At 43.5% G+C, this 18,327-nt stretch overlaps 1 protein-coding gene across 1 annotated transcript in view; it reads right to left on the bottom strand.

The window, feature by feature from the left end:
* Window positions 1-18,327, bottom strand: part of BLTP1 (bridge-like lipid transfer protein family member 1) — a 242,134-nt gene that overhangs the window by 180,830 nt on the left and 42,977 nt on the right. Inside the window, exons 7-9 of the mRNA XM_065404647.1 lie at window positions 11,939-12,125; window positions 9,905-9,986; window positions 8,437-8,630 (exon numbers count right to left, since the gene is read on the bottom strand). Coding sequence (XP_065260719.1) covers window positions 8,437-8,630; window positions 9,905-9,986; window positions 11,939-12,125 — 463 coding nt within the window. The remainder of the gene's footprint in view (window positions 1-8,436; window positions 8,631-9,904; window positions 9,987-11,938; window positions 12,126-18,327) is intronic.

Genomic DNA, 18,327 nt, shown 5'->3' with positions numbered 1-18,327 from the left:
TTCTCGCGAGAGACGAAAAGATCTACATGGGGAAACCCCCACTTCCGGAAAAGAGAATCGATCACGTCCGGACGAATCAACCACTCGTGAGCCAGGAAGGACCTGCTGAGGCGATCTGCCAAGATGTTCTGGGCTCCTGGGAGAAACGACGCCACCAGGTCGATCGAGTGGGCTATGCAGAATTCCCACAGGTGAATGGCTTCCTGACGGGGGGGGGGGGGGAAGACGGTGCTCTCGCTTGCTTGTTGATGTAAAACATTGTCTGTGAAAATTGTGACACAACGGCCCTGAAGGTGTTTCCGGAATACCCGACACGCCAGGCGTACCGCTCTCAGTTCCCGTACGTTGATATGCAGGGTTATCTCCTGTGCGGACCAAATGCCCTGCGTGCGAAGGTCCGTGAGGTGAGCGCCCCAGCCCAGAGATGATGTGTCCGTGGTCAGGACTAGAGAGGGCTGGGGGGCATGGAATGGCATCCCCCCCCCACACAAAGCTGGGGTTTAGCCACCAACCCAGAGAGGATAAGACTTCCGTCGGCACTGTGAGTACTGTGTCCAGCTTGTCTCGGCCTGGACGGTACACTGACGAGAGCCAGGCCTGAAGCGGACGGAGGCGTAGTCTGGCATGTCTAGTCACGAAGGTGCACAACGCCATGTGGCCCAGTAGACAGAGTCACGTGCGTGCTGTCGAGATCGGGAAGCTTTGGAGGCCATGAATAATAGTCGCCATGGACTGGAAGCGGGCCTGCAGTAGGCACGCCCTGGCGAGATTCGAGTCCAGGATTGCTTCAATGAAGTCTATTCTTTGGGTTGGCTGCAAAGTGGACTTTTCGGCGTTGAGCAATAGGCCCAGCTGTCTGAACAAGCTCATGACGAACCGAACATGAGACCGCACCTGGAGCTCGGAACGACCCCAAATGAGCCAGTCGTCGAGGTACGGAAACACTTGGATCCGATGCCGACGGAGCGAGGCTGCTACGACGGCCATGAACTTTGTAAAGACCCTTGGCGCTGTGGACAGGCTGAAGGGGTGGACGGTAAATTGGAAATACTGTTGGTTGACCACAAAGCGGAGGAAGCGCCTGTGCGGCGGGTAAATCGCTATGTGGAAGTACGCGTCCTTCATGTCGAGGGCGGCGTACCAGTCTCCAGGATCCAGGGAAGGGATAATGGTCCCCAGGGAAACCATGTGGAACTTCAACTTTACCATGAATTTGTTGAGTTCGCGCAGGTCCAGGATGGGTCGTAGTCCCCCCTTTGCCTTGGGGATTAGGAAGTAACGGGAGTAAAATCCCCTGCCCCTCAAATCCCTTGGGACCTCTTCCACCGCTCCAATAGACAGGAGCGCCTGTACCTCCTGTAAGAGGAGTTGCTCGTGAGAGGGGTTCCTGAAGAGGGACAGGGAGGGAGGGGGGCGAAACAAACTGAAGATGGTATCCAGTTTCCACCGTGCGTAGGACCCAGCAGTCTGATGTTATGCGGGACCACGCAGGGAGGAAATAGGAGAGGCGGCTGAAGAAAGGCGGGAAAGGATCCTGCAAGGAGACTGGTGCTCCACCCTCGGGCGCACCTTCAAAAGTTTTGCTTGGGGCCCGCCGATGGTTTTGGGGGGCCCTGATTCTGGCCTGATTGAGGACCAGATTGTCTCCTCCTACCACCGTGGCCACGCCTCCTGGCGAAGTCCTGTCGCGGTCGAGGGTTAGGGTAGGTGCGCTGTGGTTGGGGCCGGAAGGGTCTGCGTTGCGTCACCGGGGTATGCATGCCCAATGAGCGCATGATGGCCCGGTTATCCTTCAGACTCTGAAGTCTAGGGTCAGTTTTGTCTGAGAATAACCCCTGGCCGTCAAAAGGCAGGTCTTGAATTGTCTGCTGCAGCTCCGGTGGAAGACCGGACACCTGCAGCCATGAGATGTGGCACATAACCACGCCCAAAGCTAGGGTCCTAGCCACCGAGTCCGCTGCATCTATCGATGCCTGCAGGGATGTCCTCGCTACTGTCTTGCCCTCCTCTAGCAAGGCCCCAAACTCCTCCCTGGACTCCTGAGGAACCAACTCCTTGAACTTCCCCATCGAGTTCCAGGTGTTATAATTATAACAGGTCAAGAGGGCCTGCTGGTTAGCTACCCTGAGCTGTAGGCCACCAGTTGAATATATCTTGCGCCCGAATAAATCCAGGCATCTCGCGTCCTTAGACTTAGGGGCGGGCGCTTGCTGGCCGTGTCTCTCCCTCTCATTCAGACTGTACAACGAGGGAGCAAGGTTGGGGGTGAATATACAAGTATTCATAGTCCTTGGAGGGAACCAAGTACTTCCTCTCCACCCCTCTGGCAGTGGGAGGAATAGACGCTGGGGACTGCCAGATCGTATTGGCATTAGCCTGGATGGTCCGAATAAACGGCAAGGCTACACGTGTGGGGGCATTAGCCGATAAAATGTCCACCACCGGATCCGCGACTTCCACCACCTCATCCACCTGGAGGTTCATGTTCTGTGCCACCCTACGTAGCAATTCTTGGTGTGCACAAAGATCTATAGGTGGTGGTCCAGAGGAGGATGTGCCTGCCACCGCCTCGTCAGGCGAGGATGAGGAGGACACCCCCGGGACTAATGGATCCTGGGGAAGGTCTATTTGGGGAGGGTCCGGTTGCCCTAGGTCCACCACACGAGCGGCATGGGCCTGATCTGAGGGCGGGGCTGTCGCCTCCGAGGCCACCGGAGGAGAGTGGCTCACAGTGGCCTCCGGCACCCGGGGCTCCGAATGGGCAGAGCGAGAAGCTCCTGAGGGGACACCTTGGGCCTGGTGGTATGCCCAAGGGGTCCAAAAGGACCATTGCAGGGGTCCATGGTCAGGATCCTGTCCTTCGTCTTGCCCCTGGCTAGCACCGTCCACGTCTTGGCCCTGGACGTGGTAGCTGCTCCCCGCTTGGGACGTCGTCGAATTTGGTCGTGAAGGCCAAGGCGGGGCCGAACGCACATGCAGTGTCGCACCGTCCCGCGCTGTCGCTCCATCCCTGGGAGATGGAGACTGGTGCCAAGGTCTCGAGTGGTACCGCCATCGGGATCGGGACCGACGGTCATATCGGTGCCGGAAGGCCGATCTAGATCTCGACGAAGATCATGGGGCCGGGCGGTGCCGGGATCAGCTGCGAGACGATCGGTGCCAGGATCGGTGCTGGGAGCTGGACCGGTATCGATCATACCATGAGGGAGACCTTCGTGAGGCGCAGCGGTGCTGCAAGTACGACCGGCGCCGAGATGGGTATCGGTGCCGGGACTGCGAGCGGTGCCGAGTCCGAGACCATCGACGAGATCGGGACCGCGACCTGGAGTGGGACTGAGATCGGTGCTGACCTATCTCGCTCTGCGATGGAGGGCGCATGAAGGCGGGCTTCCCCTATCGATGGGACAGTCCGCACCGGCGGTGCCGGAGGGTGAGACGATCCCGGCTCAGTCAGCGCAATCAGGTTGCGAGCAGTAGAGAAGGTCTCTGGAGTGGACGGCAGACCGAGCTTGACCACTGTGTGCACCGGGGAGCTTGTGTGCACTGGACTCAATGGCGCTTGCGGCGCCGGAATCGACGGTGCCGGAGTTGGAGCCTTCGCGGGGCGGTCCGGCACGGGGCGTTACTCCAATGGGGGCACAGGCGGTGCCTGCAACTGTGCAGGAGCAGCAGGTGGTTTGTGCTGCTTCTTGGGCCCCGGAGACAGTGAGCGGTGTCACGTCTGTACCAGTGCCGGAGACGTCCGGTGCCGAGAGTCTTTGCTGGTGCCAGGTTGTTCCGGTACCGGAGGCGCGCTTTGGACCGACGGCGCCTGGTCTGCGCGCAGTGCCGAGGGCACCAGGCTAAGTGCCGCTTCCATTAGGAGCTGTTTTAAACGAAAGTCCCGCTCCTTTTTTGTCCGCAGCTTGAATGCCTTACAGATGCGGCACTTATCTGGTTGATGGGATTCCCCAATGCACTTCAGACAGGAGTCGTGGGGGTCTCCCGTAGGCATCGGCTTAAGGCAGGCCGAGCAGGCCTTGAAACCCGGAGACCTAGGCATGAGCCCGGGTACCGGGAAGGAGGGAGGGGAGAAACCCCCCTTTCCTCAAACTACTATATACACTATACTACTATATATACTAACTATAAACTTTTAACTGCAACTAGAAACTACTAAGAACTATAATACAACTAACTAGAGAACAAAAAGACGAGTAAAGAGCTAGGGAAGTGGAGATCAGCTATGCCGCGCTCCACAGTTCCAACGACCGTCACGAGCGGTAAGAAGGAACTGAGGGGGCGCTGGGTCGGCAAGGGCATATATCCGGCGTCGTAAGGGCGCCACTCTAGGGGGCGCTTCAGCCGACCCACCGAGTGTTGCTAGGGTAAAAATCTTCCGACGATCGTGCACACGGCGCGCACGCACCTAATTGGAATCGATATGAGCAAGCACTCGAAGAAGAATGTAACTGTTTAAATAACCTACACCATTTTAAAAGTTAAAACGTTAATAAGAAACCATCTATATTCTTTTTTTCACTGTCTTTTAAATTGGTTTTCAAAACGCAGTAGGTCAGTTAAAATATTTTAAATTAAAACAACCTGAAGGAGGATTTAACTCAACATATTGAAATATCAGGTTCAGTTTGAGATACTTATTCTCACACAAAGAGAGACTTGTATGTTACCTTATTCCATAATCAACTACTGAAGCCCTACTTTTAATTTTCATTTACTTTGTTAAAGAGTTGCTTTCTCCTTGTCCTACATTCAATTCTTTTATTTGCTAACTGTTTTCCTACAAAAATAGCATTCAGGGCCACAGGGACAGATCATCTTCAGTAATTAGACCATTAGTATAATACTGTATGTCCAAATCTGGTATTCTTCCTGTAACTGTATAGGAGGAGTCATGAAGTAAGATTATCTGATAAAACAATGTTACCTTGACACGGCTGTACTATACTATATACCCTTCTAAAAGGACATAAATGAAACATAGGAAAATTAATACTTTCATTAAAAAAATTGTGACAAGAATAAATATATTCCTAGTTTTCTTAATCCCATGCATCTTTAGAACATTAGAATTCCTATGGTTAATTACAACCTTATACTATGTTTCTTTTGTTAGGAATATATAGCTCTATTTAGCACAAGCCATTTCAGATGCAGGGTACCCTGGCCATTTACACCCAACAGGAGGAAATATGAATAGTTTTACTTATAGTATAACAATATTACATCATCATAAACAGAAACCACCCGAGTTAACCACCCCAGCCCTGAGCCCCCTCCCGCACCTAAATTCCCTCCCAGAGCCCACACCCCAAACCCCCTCCTGCACCCCAACCCCCTGACCCAGCTTGGAACCCCTCCCGCACTCCAAACCCCTCAGCCCCAGCCTGGATCCCCCTCATGCATCCCAAACCCCTCATCTCCAGCCCCACCCCAGAGCTCACACCCCCTGCCACATCCCAACCCCAGCCCGGAGCCCCCTCCCACACTCCGAAGCCCTCATCCCTGGCCCCACCCCAGAGCCCGAACCCCCAGCCGATGCCCTCACCCCCTCCCATACCCCAATCCCCTGCCCCAGCCTGGTGGAAATGAGCAAGTGAGGGAGGGTGAGGGAAAGCGAGCAACACAGGGAGGAGGGATGGAGTGAGCGGGAGGTGGAGCCTCAGAGAAGGGGTAGGACCTCAGGAAGGGGTGGGAAAGAAAACAAGGCAAGGGCATTCGGTTTTGTGCAATTAGAAAGTTGACAACCCTAACACATACTAGTACACACATGTATCTAAGGGAACAAAGGAAGATCCTTAGTGGAGGCAGGGGAACAAACTAATAACTTGAATATGTTAATCCTATTTTGCATTAATCTTGTTAGTTTATTTTCAGTACCAGCTGAAGAAAATTCCTTTGTTATTTTCCCAGAGAATTTGAAGTTAGCTACTCTCTATTTATTCTCCCTCACAGAGAAATTTCTCAGCCTTCTCCTATCTTTAGAAACAGCAAGGCTGAACGTGTGTGTTTCATACACACAGACACTCGGGAATACTTTATAAACCAAAAGATATATTATACACGCATAATGCAGACAGATAATTCATTCTTGGAGTCAGGGTTGTAAATACATACAAGGACAGAAAGCCAAATATTTCAAAGTTAAAGCTACACTTAAACTCCTGAACATTTGAAAGTACAGAAATGCTGAATTACAGTTATCTTAACTCTACCCCAGTGTCCCACCACAACATAAACCATCCTCAAAACAAAACATCTTTCATACAATTAGTATTTCAAGAAACTCTTAAGTAAGTCAGAACCTCTGTAGGTTGTGACATTTTTTTCCATGAGTCCAGGCTAAAATGAAGTAGAAAATTTTCAGTTTTAAAAAATAAATAAAACCCTCTCCAATCACGCTGGGATCTACAAAGAACAAGCCATAAACTGAGATATAATTCTTTCCTGATAATTATATTCACAGTGTTGCAATGAGCAGTCACTAAAAGAATCACTAGTTGAGCATCAGTCCAATAAGAGATGAGGCTATCAGGCACTAGTGTAAGGATTTTTAATACTCTTAAACTTAACTATTAGGCTTTCATCTTCAGTGAGAGTACCTAACCAGATCAGAGTATCGATCCCTAGTTACATAGGCTGCAGTAGTGATCTACAAGAATACTAAAGGAATGTCTAAAGGACTCCATCCTTTTAAAGGTTTTTAAAGAAAAACATTGCTTTCAAACAATGTTCCCATGACAAGAATTAGGATTGGATTAACTGAACATTTAGGATACAGTTAGCTATACAAAAAGGCATATTTCCATCTCTCTCCACAATGAGAGTCCCCGTCTGGCCATTTTTCTTTTCAGGAATCAAACATGAGACACAAAAAGAAAACAATAAAAAGAAAACAGAATGGCAATGTTGTAAGTGACGGTGTGAAGCTAAGCAGTGCAAAACTCAGGAAGGAGTTCCTGCCAACTCTCTCTAGCTTTTGATGGCTCAACAAAAAAAACCTAATCACCTTAATCTGGACTGTTGGTAGTTCTAGTTCCAGAGTAGGGGAAAAGGCTAAAACTGCCACTTTTTTTTAAATTAAAAGGATATTTTATATTGCATCTTCAAAAGTTAAAAAGACAAATTTATTCCTGACTTATGTATGATAGTAAACTCTTAACTTAACCCTTATCTCAACTAAGAACCGTCTGTTGAAGTTCAAAATTTACTCCTCAATTCAATGAGGCATCCTCCAGAAAATGCTGGTTGGTGTATATATGTATGACTAATCATATATAGAATAAGACCAGACAAACACACACTCTTTTCCAGAGATATTACACGGAATTTACCTTCTGTTGAGCAAACAACATTTTTAAGACCTGAAAATGAAACAGCTTTGCCCTAAAGGGTCTGTTTGCTCATAAAATATTGCTGGAGAAAATCTACTTAAGGACCCTTGTCACGGTAGACAGAATTTTGTGCCTGTCTACATGTTCATACTGTTTCACTGCGAAAATGTACGCACATTACACTGTATCCATCTAGGCACACATACTATGCGTGTTGCTATGGTATCCAGCCACCATACACAGCTTGCAATTTCCTTCCTTCGCCTGTCATCTCTGCTCAGAATTTTTTCAGAACTGTGTTCTAGTCAAGGAGCAGGACATGCAGAAGTGTAAGAATGAACAACTTGCATTACATATATGATCCACATTTTACTTGGATTTACCATTGCATCATAAATCAGGTAACCATTTTTCTCATCTTAAATCAGTCAGATGATAACCCTCGTTTTAAATTTAAGGAAGTTCAGTAATAGCCCCTGATAATAAATAGAATTGCAATAAAAATTTAAAAGGTAGGTTAGTTTGGTGTTTGACAATCTTGAGGATTCCTTAAGATCATGTTCCTCAAAACTTTTTGACTTTCTACTATAACTAACACGGTGCAGCTTTTCATATAATTTCACATTTTTCACTATTTTCATTAGCTATAACTGTATATAAAGTGACTATATGCAAGTCAACATCTCAGCCTGTATTTGTCCTAAAACTTACAGCTGCAGACATAGGCTTTAGCAGCAAGCAGCTTGTAGCAGAACTTAATTGAAATAACATGGGTTTATTTAATTAATGTGAGATACTAATCAATCACAGCAAAAAGTGCACAGAAGAGTTCTAAGGTCATAGCAAAACAGCAGTAACTCTTGCACGTCTCTCTATAAATATTACTCTGTTAAAGGTCAAATGTCCAAAGGCTCTCTAGAGGCAAAGGTGTTAACTAATTAGACCCAATGGCACGAAGAAAATGAGACCATACTAACAGAAACAAAAGGCAGTCTTGGTTTTTTGTGCGTTTTTGTAAAGACAACCTACAACAACAACAACAACAAAAGAACAGGCTAAAATGTCAGATTACATCTGGATTCTTAAAAATAAAATCTCTTACTCGTCAGTTTGAAGACCAACGTATCTTGGACTGGGAACTAACATGACTCTGACATTTTCCAGTTTTCCCTTCAAAATGTGCATAAAATGGTCAAGGTGACTTGAAGGTGGTTTCGTGGTATATGTTAAGAAAGCATCATCAAAGTTAATGCAGAGTGTTTGTGGCTGATAATGATTCCCAAATGCCAAGCGACCCTAAGTTAAAAGAAAGATCAATTACTTTATTTTGCATGGTTTTCTTTACACTACTTACACAGTTAACTAACCAGTCTACCATGCCAGTAAAGACTATGAGTGAAATCTTAGCCACAATGAGGCAGTGGCAAAACTTCCACTTACTTCGGTGGGTACATCTGCAATAAAAGACTCGTGGCATGGCTGCGGCTGGCCCAGGTCAGCTGACTTGGGCACGTGGAGCTGAAAATGGCAGTGTAGACATTCAGGCTTGGGCTGGATCCCAGGCTCTGGGATCCTCACCCTTGTGGGGTTTTGGAACCCAGGCTGCAGCCCAACCTCAACATCTACACTGCAATTTTTATCCCTGTGAGCCTGAGCCCCACAAGCCATAGTCAATTGACCCAGGCTCTGAGACTCTGTGCCACGGGTTTTTTATTCCAGTGTAGATATACACAATGGGGCCAGGACTTTACCCCATGTGTCCAAACCTGCAGCCCTGACTCATGTGACTCCTTGAAGGAGTATGAACATACTACATCATTAATGCTGAATTTCATTCAAACAGCAGCACTACAAAAAATTGTGACCATCATTGTATAACAATAGGTAGTCGAGAATTTCAGATTCTGTGATAACTTATAATATACTCTGGACATAGCATAGAAGCTGTTGAGCACTATTCTGAATTCACCTGGCACCAGAAAAATCCACTGATTTAAAAAAAAAAAAAAAAACAATCAAAAAGATCCTAATACCTATATTGAAAGTGACATGGAAATAAAGAATTTCAGTAAATGAGCCACCTAGTTAATTTTAGGTTTCAGAGTAGCAGCCGTGTTAGTCTGTATCCTCAAAAATAACAGGAGTACTTGTGGCACCTTAGAGACTAACAAATTTATTAGAGCATAAGCTTTCGTGGGCGAAGTGGGTTGTAGCCCACGAAAGCTTATGCTCTAATAAATTTGTTAGTCTCTAAGGTGCCACAAGTACTCCTGTTACTAGTTAATTTGTTAGTCTCATACTTAAAAAAAATAATCACACAAAAATCTAGGTTACTGTGGTTGAAAATCCAGAGTAAATGGGCTTTTAGAAGGGTAGCAGAATTTGTGCTGAAAAAAAAAAATAAACAAAACCATTTGAAACTACCTTCCTTATTCAAATAAAAGCATGTCAGAAATAAAGAATTAAATTATGGTAATAATGAAGTCACAACTGTAAGAGTGAATTTTAAAGTTTCCATAACTTAAAGGCATTTATTTATTTACAGACCAAATGGGGAACATGTCACTTACCGTGCTAACATTGACTTTGATTACAGGAATAAGAGATCTCCATGAAGAGGAAGGGTCTTGAGATTCTGTTTTTACTTTAACACTAAAAGAAAAAAAAATCAAATCTATATTCAAATATATGTAATGAACATAAACAAGAACAATCAGAACTAAAAGCTTTCATGACTCAGTCTTTGTTTTGCTACACAGGTGGTCATCACCAGATCTCTCATTAAAAGATGCTATGGTTTAACAAATATGTGCAGTAGTCAATTTTATAAGACATGCAACAATAACCACCCATATATCTAAAAGGAAGATCAAACCCTGTTTTTAAATATTACAGATAATCATGAGGACAGTCAAACTTAAGCAGCAAGGAACAGATGTTACTCATTACTTCCAGCACTGTACACATTGTGCTAGATATTGTGATGTATTGTCTGTCAGATTTTTCACTTAAGGCATAATGACTTCAGTACAGCACTGCCTGAAGAAAAGTGACTGACTAGGAAGAGTTAATGGCCTTCTTCAGAGTCTCATGCCATTAATCCCCTGGAAATGTCTTGTACTGCAGTAGTTCCAGCTATTCTAAACTGAAAGAAAAAGCCAACAGATGTGGATAATCTTTTGTTTTTGTCTTAAAGGCTGTTGAAGTTTCAACTGATTTTGTACATGGCCTTTTCTAGAGAATTAGTGTCCGATACATTAGGACATCTCAGCATTCCATTTATCTTATAATTTTCATTTCCCCCTCTACCTTTAATTATGCAAATCTTAAATGGGAGAATTTTATCATTTAAAAGTATGTAATGAGAGCTGTAATATACATGAAAAAGGAAGTTCTCATTTTAAAAGACATATTTAAATTATTAGTTATCAAAAACACTCCTGTCTATTAGCTTGCTAAAACAAAACTTAAGAACATGAGTGTTGAACAGAAAATATTCAGGCAATTAAGACCTCTTATATGCAAATTGTCTTATACTTAACATAGGGCTTGATTGTGCTACCAGGGTCCAGGCCTGGAGACGATCTTCTATATATTCTACCCTCTCCCTCCCATGCAGAAATGGGGCTCAACTGCCTCCAATTACATGGTCTTATTCCTGGAGATCAACAAGATTTGTGGTCTGTCCTGCTGGCCTATTCTAAGAGGTAGGGAGCAAATACAGCCTCCCTCGTGTCTCACAATTGGAGGGAGGAGGGAGCACTTTTCCATCTATGACTAGCAAGAAGACTGTGCCTCTTCCTACTGGATTGGACTTAATCACTGATCAATTCATGTGTAACCTTCAGGCTTAAATACTGTAATTTCTTGTATCTGTATGAAACCAGACAAAAATATCAGCTTTAAAAGAGAGATAGTTGGTTCAGAATAGAATAGCCCATTTGTTTAGTAACACAGGCTGGTGAGAGTACATCACCCCAGTGCTCTGTTCTCTTCACTAGCACCCTATGGAATACCAAGTCAAATTCAAGGTTTAGGTTCTCTTCAGTACCCAACATGAAATTGGCGCAGTTTACCTGAGGTACCATCTAATCCTGTACAATCTTGATCTCCCATAAGTATGTTCCATTGAAACACTGGAATTGTCAGCATCAAGAATAAAACCCTTTTATGCAGATGAGGGCCAGTGCTGTGCACATTCCCAAACATACATCAAGGCCATTTTTTTCTTGCCCAACACTGCCTTGCATTCAGGGCCGGCTCCAGGGTTTTGGCTGCCTCAAGCAGCCAAACAAAAACAAAAACAAAAGCCGCGATTGCAATTGCGATCTGCAGCGGCAATTCGGCGGGAGGTCCTTCGCTCCGAGCAGGAGTGAGGGACCGTCCGCCGAATTGCCACCGAACAGCTGGACGTGCCGCCCCTCTCCGAAGTGGCTGCTCCAAGCACCTGCTTGGTAAGCTGGTGCCTGGAGCCAGCCCTGCTTGCATTTCCTTTGTTGGCCTCTTCCAAGCAAACAGTGCTGAATTGGAACTCAAAAGGTATGTCTATATCAAAATTCTGCCAAACATTCACTAACTACTGAAGTGCGGATGTAATATTTTACCTTTCAAGATTGGAGTGCGTTGTGTCTCTTCCATTTTCTTGTGCTTTTTCATCCTCCTTCCTTGGCGGAATTATTGTTGGATCCAGACCAAATAATTCCTGAAGTTGTCCATAAAGGGCAGAGCGGTTGTAGACATGAAATTCAAAGTCATTTACCATGATATACAGTCTAGTTTCTGCTTTTGGATCTATAAAGTAAAAGAGGAAAAGGACAATACTTCTGATTCTATTCAGCAGTTCTTTTCCATAATTCAAGCAAATTCTTCAAATGTGCATACATAGTTTGGAAAATGAACTGTACATTGCAGAGAACAAATATTGAAGTACATATTAAACAGATGTAAAAAATAAATCCAGACAATGCACAACAAAAATTTCTTCACAAAATTGTTGAATATGCAAAAAGGACCTTGATTTAGTTTCTAACAGTGACAGTATTTTGACATTTGCCAAGCTATTATAGGAAAAAAATACAGAATTTACATTACACAAAGTTGTTTATGTAGGTTACTAAATTAGTCATTACGAAGTAGAAGACATAATATGCCAATTTCCAGTATTAAACATGCACATTTTAATATTAATTCAGTATATTACAATTTCAATGGTGATGCTTCCCCAAATTACAGAGTCAAGTCTACAATATGCAATAAGCAAATTAAATAGTACAATATTGCCATTACGAGTGATTTCTTCAATACAAGCATACTTCAGAGCTTTATTTCTTTACTCAACTTTTTGACTCATATGTCGGACAGCAACGATCCAAAGTTTATACCATATTCATTGGCTTACAGAAAATAAATTTATCGTCTCACTCCAGTTCCTATATGAAAAAAGTCAACACCAAAATGGTACCACATTGGCTGCTTCAGCAGATGACAAGAACTGAATGGGCATACAGAGAAAACTATCTTCTCACTACACATTTTCATGTATATTACTGAAGGTTGTGATCTGGCACTCTGGTGAAATAGATCGCTTCAGCCTCAAAGGCTTTCAGACAATCATGCTCTTATCACATGCTTTCAATATAAAAATTTTAAACCAATTTATTTTCATGGGATCTAACTCATAAAAAGTGTTAAGTTGAAGAGATAGCAAATTGATAGGGGAATAAATGTGCACATAAAAAAGCAGGATGTATAGTGATTTGCAGATTATATGCTACTTAAAGTAATGCAGAAAGTTTGGGGGTTTTTTTTGTAAACTTGTGCTGTTAATGTGTGTTATCTGGCCCCCTTGCCCCCTCCCCGAGCATGTTGGGGGTAATACGCTAGCTTTTTCCTCCCTTAAAGTTTCCCACCCCGGCCATCCCATAGGATATGTTAGCATAGAAGCCACTGGTGTTTTAACCACTGTACGCCAATCTGCTGACAGTAGCTTCAGGCAACATGTTGGTTAAAATGGCAGTAGGTGACTATATATTATCTGCATAAGAACTCTGACTGTTGGTACTATTGGTGGAGCTAAGTCATGACAGCAGCAAAGAGAAATTTTAGGAAAACAAGTTTAGTTCAGATAAGGCCTTAGAAAGGGCAAGCCCAAACTTACCAAAGAGAATTTTTTTAACTATGTATTTATTTATGACATTTTAACAGGTTTACAAATCCTTGCATGTAAATATCAGAGACTACACAATAATAATTTCAACGGTGAGCTTTGGTTTTGAGAAACATCATAGAGCAATATAAAACAGAGATCTGATTTTTAACAGGCTGTTAACCTGTCACAGAATGAGCATCTTTACACTACCTGTGACATGTCATTTGTAGTGATTATTAAATTGAGAGAAATCACCAAAGAGAACTTTTTATAAATCAAGTGACTTAGCCAAGAAACAACTGTCCAAAGGCCTGGAACTTCTCCATTTAATAAAAAGGTATAACTCTTTAGAACTCTAATTTCTAACAAACAGAACAAAGGCAAATGATCAAGGGAAACAATGAAGCTGGAAGCAAGAGTAATAGATAAGAAAAGACAACATTTGAACCCAGTTTTGGAATGCATCTTAAATTATAGGGAAAAAACATTCTAATGGATGAGCAGAAAGATAATACTTAAATTTAAGTTTAGCTGAAGACCCTGAAATGTTGGAAATGTACAGATTTTAAATCCTTTCCAGGTACTGCTTTATACCTGTATACTCTTTCACCCAAAGAACTCAAAGCATTTTACAAACACTAACTGAACATACCACCACTATGAGAAAGGGAAGTACATCAGACTGTATGAAAAGCACACAGAGTATGTGACTTGCCCAAAGTCACACAGCAAGTCAGTGGCAGACCCAGGAACAAAACCTGACCTCCAGGCCATTATCCAGTTGTTAGAACACCACAATGATCTGTTAACATGTGAAATGCAACTGGTATAAAACCTTTTTTTTAAAAACAGAGATGATGTTAGAATTTTATCCAATTACACACAGGATTAGTTCTTGATTACGGAAAACAGGTTTACTTTAAGCAATTACTTGATATGCCTAAGCACTGGCACATGTTAGTCAAAGTAGCCATTTTTGTAAACAAGTTTAATAAGAATTACTGAGATTCTCTTAATTATAACTCGTGCCACTAAAGCTGCTAACTTGTACTCTAACCAACCAGGTTGGGTGTTGGGGGGTTTTGAGGGTTTTTTGTTTTTGTTTTGTTTAAGGATTCATAACTTTACCATACAAAAATAACACAAATTTGACATATGATAGGCAAGATCTCTATACAAAACTTTCAGAGAGCATTTCACTGCTAGGTTACAATCCAAGGGTGAATCAGGCAAGAATAACCAAAAGTGATTACTAATCTCATGGCTTCTCAGGTGCAAAAGTAAGAAAATGTCATGGTGTCAGGATAGCTCCCATTGCACACACCACCACAAAAGAGCTTAAATGGCAACGCTGCAAGGACTGCATCAGCCATAAAGACTGGACTTGTGTTCTGCCGTCTGAAAGTGGCCCTTCCAGGTAGGCCTTCACATACAGTGGACACAAAGTGCGAGAAAACTAGCAGTGTCACTACCTTTTTGCACCTCTTCTGTTGATAAACACACCTCTAGATAAACTTCAACCTCTAGAACTGGCTAACAGTCACACTTTATGAAGTACAGTTCTATAGTGCACACTACTCAATTTCTCCATCTTTATATAATAAAAACATACTGAACCATTAAGTATGCACATGCCTAAACCTTATTATCATTTGCTGTAACTTACTGTCTTCATCCATCCCCGCCTTCCTTGTCACCCTCATTCAAGTCTAAACTGTGGATTGTAAGTGTCTTGTGACAGGAGTCTTAACTTTCTAATCTTCTGTAAAACACCTAATTAATTTAATTTAATATCCAAAATTGTTAAGCACTAAATTCACGTACTAAATTGTAAATGATCAAACTCACATAAATATCTGGACATTTGGGCACACTTAAAAACTGTAGAATCTTAGTCTGTAATATGGAATTGACTCTGTGACAGTTAAAAACAACAGGAATATTTAATTATATGATTCCATATAGAACATTTGAGTGGCATGCCTTGACTTACTTCTGCTACAGATAGCTTGACCTAATTATGTAACAGCATGATCTAATTACATAAAACCCCCCACACAATTTCCCAATAATTATCTAGTTGCAACAAACAAACAAACAAACAAAAAGGTGTCCCCATTACATATTTACTCAAGAGACTTGAGCTGCTCTGAAATACCACTTGTTCTATTTGTCTAAATTATGGACTGAGGGAAACGGATGCAATTCAAATCACTGTGTTAAATAGCTTTTGTTCCCTAACCATTACTTCCATCCACAAGAGTTATGTATTTACCTACAAATAAAAGCCAACATTCCATCCTTTATCCCTCCTGTTGAGTTTTCTCCCACCCCTCCATAACTTGAGTTAATTTCCCAGGCTTTTTCGATGTATGTCACGTTATTTTAAGAAGTACAGAGTTATTGTACTGACTTGGTTTTACACAAATAAGTAAGGAAATGAAGTGTGCTTCATAGGAAGTTAATTAATTAGCAACAGCAAATCACAGAAGTTCAGATGAATTATGCACAAAAAATTGGAGTAGACAATAGCTCGCCTGGGAGATCTTCAGATAACCTTTACATTATTAAGAATATACAAAAGTTAATTTTATAGCTAATGCATTCCTTGAGGCAGCCATTAGACTTCATTAATTGAATGAGTTGAATTATAATTCCTTTATTAAAAAAGAGTGGGGCTTAAAATAGGTAACTATTTTGAAAGGCTTTTGTTTTTTGTTTTGTTTTTTTCAAGTGTGGAGGAAGTTTTGTCCTCTTTTCCACACATCAGTACTCTGCTCCAAAATATTTTTTTAGAGAAAACAAGCAAGTAACTAAGAAATATGAAACATTCTGATCATCATCATCATATTCTTAAAGAGGAATAAACACTACACCACACTCTTAAGTAATGTTATCAATTTTAATTGAAAGTAAGATGAATAAAAAAGGTTCTGGCTTCCTCAGGGCTTAATCAAAACAAATGATTTCTTTATATAACTGATTATTAGTATTAACAGTCATATCACCACACTTATTCAGGTGATACAATATTAACAGCCCCTCAAAGTTTAGCAATTCATCAATAGTCAGTTACAGGAGAGATATTCCTCATCATGTTTAAAATGAAGAATGATCATTAATAATTGTTTAAAATCTATTCCCAACTACCACTATCTTTTCTGTAATTGAGAAAGTCAGCAAGTGACCTAACTGAAGGGGGGTGGAGGGGAAGAGAGGGTGTGTTTAAGAGATCCTAGAACTCAAAGGACTGCTTTAGTTTTCTGGGATCAGATGCAACTAGACCTTCTTCAGAGTGGCAGACTCACTTTACTACTACCTCCAATATGAGTGGGAATTGTATCTGTTTCTGGTAACAGAGAGCAGTTAGGATTACGAAACATTTGTAACTCTTGACTATATTCAGGAGGTAGGGATAGGTGATCCCTATTCCCCCCCCCCCCCAAAAAAAAGAGGTGTCTCTTCTCACCATGGTCTAAGATTGTTTCTTAATCAGAAAGATGGTAATTATGTTAAGAGATAACCTGCAATCCTGAGACACCCTCCCAGTACCCCAATCCCCTGCCCCAGCCCTGATCCCCCTCCCGCCCTCCGAACCCCTTGGTCCCAGCCCGGAGCACCCTCATGCACTCCAAACCCCTCATCCCCAGCCCCAGCCCAGAGCCTGCACCCCCAGCCAGAGCCCCACACCCCCCTGCACCTCAACTCCCTACCTCAGCTCAGAGCCCCCTCCTGCCCTCTGAACCCCTCAGTCCCAGCCTGGAGCACCCTCCTGCACCCCAAACCCCTCATCCTCAGCCCCACCCCAGAGCCCACACCCCAAGCCAGAGCTCTCCCACACATACCCCACACCCCAGCCCGGAGACCCCTCGCACACCCTGAACTCCTCATTTCTGGCCCCACCCTAGAGCCTGCACCCCCAGCGGGAGCCTGTACCCCCCTCCCGTACCCCAACCCCCAATTTCACAAGCATTCATGGGCCGCCATACAATTTTTATACTCAGATGTGGCCCTCAGGCCAAAAAGTTTGCCCACCACTGGTCTAGGTACTTCTTCTTAACCTATGCACAATGTGCCTCAGGTGGCACATGACCAGAATTCATCTCCAAATTTGGTCTGCTGGTTGGATCAGTAGCTTCTCTGGCTCGGGCCGGGTACTGATGGGGACTGTGACGTGAACACTGATCCATGCCCCCTGTCTAGGTACTTAGACATGGAAAAGCTATCTAACTGGGGAGAGACGGGGGGCTTTTCAGTCTTGCTGAAAAAAGGCATAACAAGATCCAATGGCTGGAAGTTGAAGTTAGACAAATTCAACCTTGAAATAAGATGCAATTTCCAACCAGAGAGGGTAATTAAACATTGGAACAGTTTAACACGGATGGTGCTGGACTCACCAACACTTGGAATCTTTAAGATTTGATTAGATATCTTTCTAAAAGATACACTTTAATCTAGCTTCTAAGAGAAATTCTATAGCCTGTATGTATGGGGACGGGGGTCAGGCTGGATGGTCATGGTGGTCCTTTCTGGCCTTGAAATCTGTGAATCCTCTTGCTCATCCCCTTCCTTTGCGGGTCATGGGGAGAACAGGATTGCCTGTTCTACCCGCAATATGCTCATAATACTTGCAGCTCTGTATTAAGACAATGACTATAATCAAATCTCATGCTTCAGAGCTTCAGCCAGTTGCCTGCAGAAGTCAGGAAGGATTTTTTTCCGCCCAGTGCCCAATTGGCACAACATATTCATGGGGCGGGAGTGGGGGGGATGTTTCATCTTCCTCTGAAGCATCAGAAATTGTCTGCAGCCGAAGATGGGATACCAGATGGAATGGACCAGTAG

Source organism: Emys orbicularis, chromosome 5 (genome assembly GCF_028017835.1).
Source record: "Emys orbicularis isolate rEmyOrb1 chromosome 5, rEmyOrb1.hap1, whole genome shotgun sequence".
NCBI classification, from domain to species: domain Eukaryota; kingdom Metazoa; phylum Chordata; order Testudines; family Emydidae; genus Emys; species Emys orbicularis.
Note: the sequence above shows the minus strand (reverse complement) of the source record. Positions and strands in the feature narration are given on the sequence as shown.